This window comes from Calonectris borealis, chromosome 1, assembly GCF_964195595.1.
Source record: "Calonectris borealis chromosome 1, bCalBor7.hap1.2, whole genome shotgun sequence".
NCBI classification, from domain to species: Eukaryota; Metazoa; Chordata; class Aves; order Procellariiformes; family Procellariidae; genus Calonectris; species Calonectris borealis.
Genome location: NC_134312.1, coordinates 128,711,349 through 128,724,549, shown reverse-complemented (window position 1 = coordinate 128,724,549; position 13,201 = coordinate 128,711,349). Strand labels below are relative to the sequence as shown.

The 13,201-nt window shown below is 41.9% G+C and overlaps 1 protein-coding gene across 2 annotated transcripts; it reads right to left on the bottom strand.

Moving 5' to 3' along the window:
- Window positions 1–541: 541 nt before the first annotated feature.
- TASL (TLR adaptor interacting with endolysosomal SLC15A4) lies at window positions 542–9,972 on the bottom strand. Of its 2 annotated transcripts, XM_075174636.1 has the most exons (3): window positions 9,833–9,972; window positions 9,124–9,217; window positions 542–2,849 (listed from the first exon to the last, which is right to left on the bottom strand). In XM_075174636.1, exon 3 carries the CDS (start codon window positions 2,841–2,843, stop codon window positions 1,968–1,970), a length of 876 nt encoding a protein of 291 aa, XP_075030737.1. In that variant the 5' UTR covers window positions 2,844–2,849; window positions 9,124–9,217; window positions 9,833–9,972; the 3' UTR covers window positions 542–1,967. The 2 variants fall into 2 exon arrangements, with proteins under 2 accessions (XP_075030737.1, XP_075030744.1); XM_075174643.1 differs by lacking the exon at window positions 9,124–9,217.
- Window positions 9,973–13,201: the final 3,229 nt, after the last annotated feature.

Here is a 13,201-nt window from a genome sequence, read left to right as displayed (position 1 = left end):
TGTGGAGCGGGTAGAGTTGAATCGATTATGTTCTCTGATGAAGGTGCCAGATCTTTCAGCGAGGGTATTGATTTATGCATTCAACTCTGCAAGTTGCTTTCTACTAACCTTCTGCCTCTAAAATTCAGTGATGTGAATGTCAATAGGCATGAACAAAACCCACATATTTTGAAAAGCCTGAATGTGTATTTGTAGGACATAAAAATTACTATATTTGCTCACTTTTGCTGTCCTCTGCAAGCCATTTTCATAGATTCTAGTGTGTCCTTTTATTCTGGGAGAGTTTCAAGAGATTTGACAGATATATTGGTAATGGATTTTGCATTACCACAACTGTTATTTTCTCTTAAAAATAGTATTTTTTTCTATTTGTAAATTGCATTTGATCACAGTCTAGAAATATTATACACCAGAAATTATCTATCTTGAATTACTGAATAATAGTATTTGGGTAGGCTGCTACGGCAACAGATGTACAGTCTCTAGATTCACACATCAAAGGTTCTTATGGCAACTGTTTTTTGGATACCCCTTCATTGTACAAGCAGGAAAATATACTGAGCTATCCCAGTAATTTCTGGAAAGAAGCAGCAGTAGAACAAACTGACATGTTTACTACTTTACAATTGTTTTTGAAATAGATATAAAGGCATGCCTTACATAAAAAAAAAAAAAAGAAAAGAAAAAGAACGCAAAGGCCAAAACAACACTGTGGAATCAATATCGTAAAAACATTTTATGACTATTTATTATAAATTAGTATTTATACTGTACTGATACTTAGAAACTCAACCAATGATGGATTGGCGTTGACAACGTGCTATACGTTATACAGACTCAAAGTAGGTAACCATCCTTGCCCACAAGGCAGCTACATTTTTTCTTCTTCTTTTTTAAGACTTAGTGAAATTTTACAAAAAAGGACCTTCCTATTAGAAATACATCAGGTTCAAATGACCTTGACCTATGATACACAGCAATGATCCTAACAAAAGAAGGGGGTAGCCATGCTGCTGAGAGGTCTGTTTCAGCTTTCCTTCTGCGTTCAAAAGAACTGTTCACATTAATCAAATGGGCTTTGGATTAGCCCTTAGTTTTCAATGTGCAATTCTCTTAACAAAGGTGAATTCTTCTTTCTCTTCCCCCTTTATTGTCATCGCTGTCCCTACGCGACCACTCCACAGCTGCAGGTCTGCAAGTAGCTGACAAAGGTGGTGTCTGTCTGTCTGTGATCACGGGTCACCAGCATCCACTGTAAAAGTTCAGTTTGGTGCAAAACTCACGGGTATACATGCATACTCCTGCTGATGAAGGCTGTTTGGAAACAGTTTTTGCTTCAGAAAAAGGGATGGTAACTTCTGAACAGGAAGACACCAATGAAATAATGAGGGTTAGTATAGAGGAAACCATAAAGCGTCTATCCCTTGATATTTTTAAGAACAAATTACAAAAACTTCTGTGACAGATGTCATAAGTAAAGCCATTTGGGGCAGGGAGATGAGCTAGATGATGTCCTAAATTCTGTATTTCTGTGGCTCTGCGATCACTGTGCTCTTGTTTGCGTGGGTGTAAGCCTTCGCTTCACACAGATCCAGGGGTAGGATGGCAGATTCCAGACGGAGGCAGGTTGAAATGAGACATCAAGCATGTGGGGAAGAAAGCGAATACTTGAGCACCTGGAAGAGTGCGATATGCTTTTAGTCATTTTTCTACAAAACTTTTTTAATGACTGAGGCTCACTAAAACAGGCCTTTGGGGAAAAACTTTTTTAAAAAAAAAACAATAAATCATCTGGTCCACAATAGGGACTGCACAGTACAAATATTTTTACTTATTTGATATGTACTGGAAGGTTTAATTTAAGTGGTAGATGGTAAATGAATTTTTATGAAGCAGAAAAATGTCGTAAGAAACTAAAAATTGACTTTGCAGAACATAAGAGCTTTCTAACGGCAGTCATTCAAATACTACGCATTAGCGTGGCTATATTGGGAAATGTGCAGACTAGGTGTGCTAATTTCTGAGGATATTTTTCCACTGGCTATTTGTAAGAAGCGGCTAATGACAATGTCTTTGGCCTTGGTGGTCTCCATATTCCTCTCCCGTGATATCTGCATGCTGATTTGATCTACGTTAGTCATGATGAGCTCCGAGGCCAGGATCTGAGTGGGGGATGCCCTGTTTGCTGTGCTATCCATGATGTACTGCTTATACAGTTCCACCAGCTTCTGTTCGAGGTAGTCGTTCAGGGCCGAGTCGGAGAGGGGCTGCTGGTGGGGCACTAAGCTTGCCAGCCGCCAGCACGAGGAGTAGCCTTGGACCGGCTTGCGGCTGGTGTCGCTGGGGGGGACCCTCACGGACTCCATGGGGGGAGGAATCTCTGAGGACTCCAAGAAGGGGCCTATGCCACTGTCGCAGGTAAAATCTGTCGTGACTGAGCTAATTGGCACCACATAGTCCCCGGCTATATGCAAATCGTTATAGTTTTTGCAAATGCTTTTGCAGGAAGATGGAACCAGGTAGGTGTCTTTTCTTGTCAGCCCCTCGCAGACATGCGTAGCTGGAGACGGCTGCCCTTCGGGCACCGGGTGCTGTGCAGGCTGTAGGAGATTATCCTTCTGCCTTCTGCTGTGCTTGCTACCTCTAGAGCAGACTGAGGAAATGCACTTGCCAGCAGATCTGCATCTCTGAAGGAGGCTTTTTCCTTGTGCTTCATCCAAGGAAGAAGAATTAATGGACCTCATTTCATACACCACTTCCTCAGCTGAACTCTTGCTGTAGAGCTCAGGGTTCAGGTCTTCACAAAGGTAGGCGATTCCATAAAGGTAACCTTCCGACAACATCCTTCACTGAAGGAAAGGGGCCACCAGCAGATAGAAAAATGACAAGAAGAAACCATTAGTTCATTACAAAATCATTGAGTGGTGATTACATTTGCAAGTCTGTTACTAGCTGAGGAGAGATGTTTCTGATTTGGACGTGAACAAGAGTGTCTCTGTCTTTCTAGAATACTTGAGTCAATGAGTGAAGTGATCAGCTAGTCTCCCTGTTGGGCTGTTAACTCAATCACATCAAAGTATATTCTGTATAACACAACGTATGGCATGTCCAATACATCCAAAAACAAGTGAGTTGGGAGGAGAGGAACAAGAAGTGGCTTGTTGTGGTAATAGTTGCTGTAATAGCTTACACTTAAATGCGTATATTTTTGTCCTTGACTTCAGTAAGAAGCCAAGGGGTTTCCCCCTTTTTCTCATATGCTTTGAAGCAATTTTTGTTGTATGTGGTTTGTCAGCTGCCTCTGAACCATGTTGATTTGAGATTCATATTGAGAGTATCACCCCTTCTGTTCCATACTAATCACTGTAGGTGTGGTTCCTTTTCATTAAAAAAAACCTCAGATCATTAAATTAGCAGTTAGCACTTCTGCATGCCAGCCAGGATGGAATTAATTGTCTCCAACTTTTAGACACGAAAATGTCAGTGGCAAAAGCAAGGCTTTTGAGAGGCATGATTCATCTGGCCTGTTTTAGACACCTAAATCGAAATGAGATGAATTGTGCCCTAGATTTGCTTATCACTCTCCGTTTACTATAAAAGGATCTTAAACTGACTACCCTAGATGTAGAAATCTGCAGTGTACTTTTGAAGAGACATATTTCAGTGCAATGCATAAGAAAGTGCACGTTTCAGAAGTACTCCGGCTCCGCCACTGTTGGATTAGTCGTGAGTATCACCAGCTCTGAAATCAGTTTCCATTGCGTTTCTATAAAGGCGCAACCAGGTTCCAGCAGTCACTAACTCTCTCCACTCTCTGAGCAGGCAGCTCAGTCTCAAACGCTGTGTAAACATGTTAGCAATGAAATCAGGACATGTGCCTCTGCACATCAGTAAAAGTTCTGCCCAAGCTTTAGCAGCTCCACTACCACATAATTGTTCTTAAGGCCACTTCTGTGTCTCTTTTTTTAACAGATGTCAAGGAGACGATCAATGGGAAAGATGTCCTAAAGAAATTGTGTGGTCCAGCAAAGAGAAAGTAAATCTTAAGTAAAAATAAATTAAAAGAACAAAATATCTTGTGTGAAAGAGGAACAAACAACTTGTCTTTGTTTTTAATAGCAAGTACTCTTCTTCGTTTCCTATTTAATCCAATTATATAATTTTATTCCTTACGGATATTGTCTCTGCGGACATGAACCGATGTCCCAGTTATCTGACAGTTTGCCTGTTGATTTCAATACAGCCACTGTGATGGAGCGCCAGAACAGGAGCATCTTTCCACAAACGGTGCATGGGGAGGTGGCGTCTCTCTGGCACACGCTGTACTACCCCATGCTGCTGTCAACCGCTCGATTTATCTTTTCCAAGAGTGAAAGGACTCTCATTTCTTAGTAAAGTATTTCATGTGTCACAGTTGCTAGTGCAAAATGCTACACTAATAATAAGTGTTGGCTAAATCCTGCCTAAGCATGGATATAGACTTTAGGCAGATGTTGGGAAGAAGACAGCATGAGAAAAGACTTTCCTCGGGCCGGGGGAAATCACTTCCACGCTACGAAGAAGGAGGCTGGAGGGAAAATAAACTTCCTTCAAAAGGAAATATTCATGGAAATTAAATGTGTCCAAACACTCGCTTTGGTGACCCTGGATCCTCTCTGCTGCTGCAAGTTGTGTGAGATTTCCCACAGACAGGTAACATTTAACGAAAAACGATCTATTTAGATGAGAGGGGAAAAAAAACATATTTGGGGCTTGGCATTCCCTGCAGTATGTTGCTGTTGTCTTGCTTTAGGTTTTAGCTGTGATTAAAGTGCCACCACAGAAAACTTAGCCAAATGCTAGAGCTACTCAGGTTATCAACTCATCCCCCTCTCTCTCTTCTGCTTCTGTTCCCCCCATTTGCAGTGCGAAGGCTGTTCCCTTCCCCCACTCATCCATGGCCCGGATGGCTTTATTGCAAAGTCACCTCTAACTTCGGCTAGCGTGAATCTGGAATTGTCATACACATATTCCTATGCTTATTTTTAATGCAGATTCTGAGAAATGGGTGAAAATATAACGTATGGCGCGTTCACTGCTCAATCAACATAGGCAAAGCCAGTTGTGTTCAGGTAGCATGTGACACTTCTGTCTTTCCTACCACCCAGATGTATGCTGTTTCCGTCACAAGGTGATACATTAGGGAAATGAAACCACTGGTTTCATTTCTTCACACTGCATTCTGCAACACTTATTTTAAGTGGTTTAGAGCACACTGTCTGAGACAGGAGTAGAAACAAAAGAACTGGCAAATTCAAAAAGATTAGGCTTCCATCGTGCTCAGGAGTTGTGTGTTTTGCTGAATGAGTTACAAGCTTACCCTCCGAAGTTGGCAAGGGTCGTTGCACTAATCTGAAAATATTCCCAGCTTTGCAAGGAAATCTGATTGAAGTTTTGGTAGGCAGTGTTGAGAGCCTGAATGCCAAAGAGATGCATATATCTCTGGTCCTTGTACTTAACATAATATATACCCCTGTCAAGTTGTTATTCCATCACTACCAATGGTCACACAATTGGGTCACCTTTAATTCTTGCATTTTACATCTGATAAGGATGAGAGTTTTCATTAATTCTACTTTCTCGTGCCCCTTCTCTTAATCCCCCTTCCATGCCACACATGCACGTATACACCAGGCTTCCAAGTGAACAGGGATTATATCTAATGTCTTTCAATATTTTGGGTTTCATGCTCCTTAAATTGAGATTTCACTTCCCTCTTCCTGAAAATAACTGCATGACTTTCGTTGCACAAGGAAAAACAGCCCTTTTACAATTCTGATCTGATGCATTTTGTATGTGAGGTGAACAAAGAGATTTCTCCTTGCGTGGCTACTGTCCTGGCAATGGGAGCTGACTACCTTCTACGTAAGCCTAGATCACAGTGGAGACAGCGGGAGAAGACTGGTTTAATCTGTCTTTGCTATCTGACATAGTCTTTATTACTGTCAGATGATCTTAAAAACTTCTATGTCTTCCCTGAGGTTTTTGTTCAGTTCTTCAGTAGAAGAAAAGCCTAAAAGCAGGAGGAACATTTAAAGCCACGTGGAGAATCCAGTGGTATTGCCAGTATTTTCTGAATGGCAGCAAATTTGCTGGGTTATAATGCTTGGAGATGGTGCCAATGTTTGCATAGAGACCTCAGATTAGAGTCTGGGAGCAGGCAAACAGAATGGGAGTTCTTGGCTCAGGATAAGCAAAATACTTAAGGAAAGCCTGAGAAGTGTACACAAAGAGATATGATAAATTGTGTCCTATATAAAAACCTGAGCAAGACGAAAAGTTGCTAGGGAGAACGGAAAGAACGTGGTGCCAGCTGGGATCACAGCTCAGTGGGGAAAGGGACATTCTTTTGCATTGCAAAAGGAGGGGATGGAAACCCATAGAAGAGACAAGCTTCTTTTGAATATGTCTGGCTTTCAGATCCCCGAGCAAGGCTCTGAATGGCACTAAAGTTGTGCTGCTAGTAGTTGCGGTTCAAGTTTTATCACAGGGCATATCTTATGTTCTAGCTGACTTACTAGATGGGATCCCAGATGACAAAGTCTCCCTGTCTCGAGGGAACCCAGATCTGTACATCTGTACATCTGTAGTATTCTTCCCCATTTTAAGAGGCACTTTTCCAGGCTGTGGAGATATAGACAGATCCCTTCAGCAAGGTTTGGGATCTACCCGAGATTGCAGGACATGCAAGAGTTCACCTGGCAAGCAGGACAGGCTGGCGAGCAAGCCTGCATATGCTGCAGGACCCATATCTCACCTTCCACTGGGGCTGGTGTGAAACAGCTCCCAGGAAGCCTCAGTGCAGCCAGCGTAGGGAAATCAGGAGAGTGAAGGCGGCAGTATAATGAACTGTGCATACGGATGAGTATAGCCTTTCCTTAATTCCTGAAACCCACAGATCTTTGATACCCATTTGATAAAGGCTATCTCCAGTGCCCAGGGCTGACTTGAGTAAAGGCTGATGACACTAAACTGCGTGGTGAGGTGGATGCGTCAGAAGGGAGAGACATTTTACAGAGAGACCTGGACAGGCTGGAAGAGTGGGCCAGCAAGAACTGTAGGAAGTTTGACAATGACAAATGCAAGGTCCTGCAGCTGGGACGACATAACCAAAGAGCCCAGTACAAGCTAGGATCTGTGTGGCTGGGGAGCAGCCCTGCTGAAAGGACCTGGGGGTCCTGATGGACGACAAGCTGAACATGGCTCAGCAGTGCACTGCTGCACCACCGAAGGCAGATGGGATCCTGGGCTGCATCCACAGGGGCACTACTAGCACAGAGAGAGATGTGATCATCCCACTCTATTCAGCGCTTGTCAGGCCATGTCTGGAGTGTCCAGTTCTGGTCCTCACAATTCAAGAAAGATGTGGACAGACTGGAGAGGGTCTAAAGACGGCCATGAAGATGATCAAAGGGCTGGAGAACCTGCCCTATGAGGAAAGATTGAAGGCATTAGGACTCTTCTCCCTGGAGAAAAGAAGGCTGGGTGGGGACCTCATCACAGTATTCCAGTACTTAAAGGGCAGCTACAAAGAGGACAGAGGCTCTCTCTTCACAAGGAGCCACATGGAGAAGACAAGAGGTAATGGGTACAAGTTGCATTGGAGAGGTTTCATCTCAATGTAAGAGAGAAATTTTTTACAGTGAGAACAATCAATGACTGGAACAACCTCCCCAGGGATGTGGTGGAGTCTCCATGGCTGGAGGTTCTCAAGATGCGATTGGACAGGGTGCTAGATAATCTCATCTAGGCTCCCTTTCCCACGAAAGGTTGGACTAGATGATCTTTCGAGGTCCCTTCCAACCTGAGCTGTTCTATGACTCTATGATTCTGTGATAACAGTGAGGTAGGAGTTGGCGCACTTTGCCCATGGCAGAAGAGAAGAGGAATAGCTAAGAGGTGCTTTTGCAAAGGATCCGAACGCTACCCGCTGCATGTGTAACTTCCTCTCCCTGCTGCTGCTGCTGCTGCTCTGGAAGATCTGGGACCTGTGGGACTGCGCTGTGAGGCTCTTTCAGCAGTGGTCATGAGCCAAACCCCTCTTGTCCCCTCCCCACAGCTCTCTTCGCTCTGATCTCACACAAGAAAACATGAGCTCTGCACGTCTTCTTTATTCACATGTCAACAGCTCAAGAGATGCAGGACAGCTAGGAGTACCTCTCCCACGGGGGAATATGGGCTGTCTTGGGGGGAACAGTAGAGGAGGTTTGAGAGGATAATAATCCTGTATTTCAAGAGTATGAGGGAATCTCCTTGAAGGAAGCAAGTGAGGAGAGACATCTTCCCTAAGAACACATTATTCTTTAAATGTCTATTGTACTGTTGAATGTTCTTGTTACACAAGTGTCTACCCATTTTTAATCATGCTACATGGATGGCAGTGAGCTTCAGGAGCAGCTGGTTTCTTTTATTTAGAAAAAAATACATTCTCGCTGTATGTTTAAATGCTGTTGTATCTGTAAACCGAGTTTGGGGGGACAGGCTTCCATAAAAATACAATGAAAACTGTATATGGGTAAATACAGCTTCCTGAGCTCTCAAATAATTTCCCATCCAAGTCTGTTTTATCAGTTCAAGTTCCTTGAAACTTCGTACAGAGCAAGCCTGGTTCATCATTTTCCACACTTTTCTTAATCATCTATACCCATACAAAGTTGTTTTAGGACACCATCAATCTGGTTTGATAGCATTTTACATCTCATATCCACATCTCTAAGCAACAATATGAAATGTGAGGCAAGAAAGGATCGGGCTCCACATTCATAAGGATGACTGGACTACATGATACTTCTACATTGTGCTTTTATGTCTTTCTGGGGTGGAAAACATCTAATGTTTCTGGATTTCTGTGTTTATTTTAATGAGTTGTTAGTTGTTGTCATGACTGAACTATATGGACTGCACTATTTTGTATCTAAGCAGTTGAAGTAAAGGGGAAATAAATTCATGCGCACTCTTATAGAAGAGAATATACTTTCTAGAAGTGAAAAGAATAAATGGTAAAGCAAGACAGAAAAGGCTGAAGGGATTTCCCAGGAGGACTGAGGGAAATGGTGCACTAACGAGCATTGAAATGTTACTCACATCTGCTGTAGAGTATAAAAAAGAAGAGGGAGGGTGCATGTTGTGGGTGTACACCCATGTCAAGCTGAGAATTTGCAGCAAACCAGGAAATTCGCTGTGAATCAGGAAAATACAATGATAAAGCTTCTTTGTTTATACTTTTTAACATCATCTTGTTTTCAGAGAAGTCTCAGCTTTTTTTCTATGAACTTTTCTTTAATATGATTCACACGTTTATCTATTATGGTGCCTATTTTTATTTTTAATCTACAAATAGAGTACTTCACTTCAAAGACATTATTTAGACAGTACATTAACATGCACAGAAACATCAATAAAAATACCATAACTATGCTAAAAGCAACACACCTGGTAAGACTCCCTTTAAAAGTATTCTGAAAAACATTTTTTAGTATGATTCTATGAAAGATTTTAGAAATATCAGAGGAGCAATTTTTTTTGCATTTTGAAGTTGCATTGCTATCACAGTCAGTCACTTGTGAAGATGGCACTTTTGAAATGTTCTCGTCACTTCTTAAGGCAGCAGAAAGTGCATGTGGACAGTGGCTGAGACTCTGCAAACATGCACATGCATTCAAAACAGAAAAAGTACATCTTCATTTTACCAGCTACCAGCTGTGATTCCACACAAACAGAACCGAGCCACTTTGATAAGCAAGAGCAACATTTTCATACATTCATATAATGCAGAGTATGTTTTAGTTCTTACCTGCAAAGATACAGCAGCTGACGAGGTACAGAAAATTTGTTGTCTTCTAACCAGTTTAAAACTTCCTGTGAGTCTGTCCTACCCCAAAATGCAACGTTCTGTGTTTATTTCCTTTTTAAATACGCTTCTAAGATGACATGTGTTTTATTTCTAATCCTCTATAGCACAGAAGTATAGAAAGAAAGTCCCTTAGGAGATGAGGGGGGTTTTATAACTGACTGAACTGCAACACGCTGAACTTGCTTCCTCTTTTATGTCTAAATGAAACTTCGTTGTGAAACTGTGAACTGTTAAAATAGCTGATTGCAACACACTCAGTCCAGGCAGATGGACTTCTCTTTATTAACTGTTATACAAAAAAAACCTGGTGTATTGAACAGCTAGACCAATCTTAGAGAAATTGCTCATTTGTTGGCACCTTACAGCGTATCCCATTTCAACCACTATCTATCGTTCTCCTTTTAACTGACACAGCAAGACATCTAGACATGCCAAGATCGTCATGCCAAACAGGCAGGAAGAGTGAGATGCCAAAGCAGAAATGCATTTCACAGCAGGTCTACTTTGCTGTCTGCAGACCCCCGTACATCTCAGCTTCCACCAAACAGCACAGCTCAGATGGTTTCTCAGGTTTTGCAATCTGATATTTTTACAAATTTTGGTATCTGCAAAACCTGTCATGAGGGAAGTTAGACTCGAGGTGCACTCAGTACCTCAGTGCCTGCCATACCCAGGCAGGCAGCTTGTCTTAGCAGGGGCAGTGTATGAAAACGCCTTGGGCAAGTGGGAGTTCACCCTGCAAGCTTGAGGTGTATGGACAGTGAATATGGCTGGTGTTGGAGTATTCCTTAAAGGACAGAGGACAAGTCTGTTTGAAGGATGTAACTGGACTGTTTGAATTGATCCCAATAGGATGTACAGAATTTGTTTAAAAAGGCATCATCAGGCATCCATACATAGCAATAATAAGAGAAATTTATTTTCATTCTCAGTGAATAACTTCCTTATTAAGGGCCTATTTTTAATATTTTTTTTCTCAGAAGCCTCCAACTCTGCCAGCCAGAAAATATGTTGTAGTAATTTTGCTAAATATTTGCTGTGGTATGATATATGTTAGGGATTAGTATCCAAAGTCTTCTTGGCCATAGGCATGGAAAAAGTACGTATGTCAGTCTGGCCCTACCTACATATCCCTAGCTAATTCATACAACAGTTTAATCAAATAATATTGTGCCCAATCATATGCTATGCTAGTATCAACAGTATCTAAAAAGCACAAAAACTGGACAAAATTGGCAGCTTAATGCAAATCTCAATAGATATCTTTGCTGTAAAGGTGCTCCCTGTGGCAACAAAGCTACTCTACTAACAGACAACTCTCTCATGCTTAACATTAACATTAATATTAGCATTATTGTATTTTCTTCTCTGATCTTTCATCAGTACTATGGACCAATCTCAGGTCTTGTCAAATTTACGTTGGTCCAACACTTTTTTCGGTGTTTCCACATCTGGTTGAAATAGTATTGAGGGGAGCAAGAAATAAATCACTAGGAAGTTTTACTTCTTCTGTAGATCCAGAGAGCTCTATATACACAGGAGCTCAATATTTCTAGTTAGGCTGTTGGGAAATAACTTTGGTTGTATAAAAAACCATTTCTGTAAAGGTCCTCGGAGAGTTTTCAAAATATGTTTTAAATCATCTAAATCCATGTTAAAACAGCAAGATACAAACGGACAGATTTTTGAAAGTAAACAGTGCTTGTACAGCCAGAAAAGCACAGCTATCCAGAACCACTGAAAAATCAATCTACTTTCATGGACATACCTAAGTATGGATTTAAGACTTACCTTCAGGCACCTAGATTTGGAAAAAATAAATGGCCTTTTTTTTTTCCCAGTCAGGCACTTGTAATGTTTTTAGTGCTCTAGAGGAAGTCAAACACTGTCTGCATTTCCGCACAGTAGCCATATGTGCCTATGGAAGGGAGATGTAGAACTGTCATTTCTTGTCATATAAATTGCACATTAACATCCTGACTGTCTAGGCTTTGGGGACACTCCTTTATTCTAGTGACCTTCTCCACATTCCCTCATGACCTTGGAAGGGTTATCCTCAGGTAAGAGGCATTGTCCTATATGAAATTTTACGTTGTGGCTTATCAATTGCTCTGAGTGTAGCACTCTGAAGGCCGGATTCAGAGCTGAATGAGTTGGGGGGCTACACAACGTAGTGGCACCTGACTTTTGGCAAAGACCCCTGCATGTGCTGTGCCTCCCCCAGGCCGTGGAATAGGTTTGAGAGGAGAAGGAAAGCTTCAGCACCTTAGGGAGTCAGTCAGTCAGTCTCTTCATCTGTAAATGTAGCTCAGATTGTCTGAGGCCACGCCAAATTATTTTTGTCGGTGTACTTCGCTACGGCAAGTCCAATGCATCAAGAATGTGTTACCCCACTCCCCAAAAAGAAAAGAAAAACATTTCAAGTAAGTTCCCTGTTTCCTTCCCTACCACATTCCTTCTACTCCCAGGGAGTTTCCGCTAGGAAACAGCTTTAATTTTGACCCTAAGTATATCTATCTTAGCTTTTTATTTCAGTTCACGAGATTTTTTCAAAACAAATCTGCCAGTTGTATGCCCTCACTGTGCTCTGGTTTGCCTCTTGAAGCACATGAAGCAGATTCCTTTTGGATGAAACTCAGCAGGAAGAGACACACCAGGACCATACTTGAAATTTGCCATGGGCAGGTTTCCTCATGGGCTTTCATGGGACCACAGTGGAGCTAGTCCAAAAGAACCTCTCCAGAACATGCATACCATGGAGGCAGGGTTTCAGCACCAGCTGTTTCGCTGTCCACATCTGCTACGAATGTGATGCACTATTGGCTGACGTAAGCGGAACAGAAAAATGCTGTCATGGGACTCATCTATAGGATAGTACTAGACAGTTTATCATTTCTTCACTGAGTAACCCTTGCCCATTAATGATGCCATTAAGCTAGGGTGTCTCAATATGTCGTAACTGATAACGCTACACTGCCATAAACACAAGAGAAGGCTGAAGTTCCTCCTGTATAGCTACAGGCTCCACCAGAGAGGCTCAGTATAAATAAATCTCTGCTTAGCCTGGGCCTGTTTTGTCAAACAGTGCAAAGGCAGCTGCCTGTCACTCATAGGTGAAATGTTTGTATTCTAGAAATTATAAAGTGGGAGCCTTTGAGAGGACCAATATTCCACAGCTTTTTGTTAAAATTAATAGTAGGAGTAAGTACAGAAAATAAATCAATTTTCCTGTGCATATATTCAAGCAGGTATGTACACAGTAAGCTCTATCAGATTATCAATCAATTTTAGCTCTATCCCCATTTGGTA

Bases quoted from the DNA above. Each gene is read 5' to 3' on its own strand.
- TASL (XM_075174636.1), bottom strand. From the start codon at position 2,843: ATGTTGTCGGAAGGTTACCTTTATGGAATCGCCTACCTTTGTGAAGAC.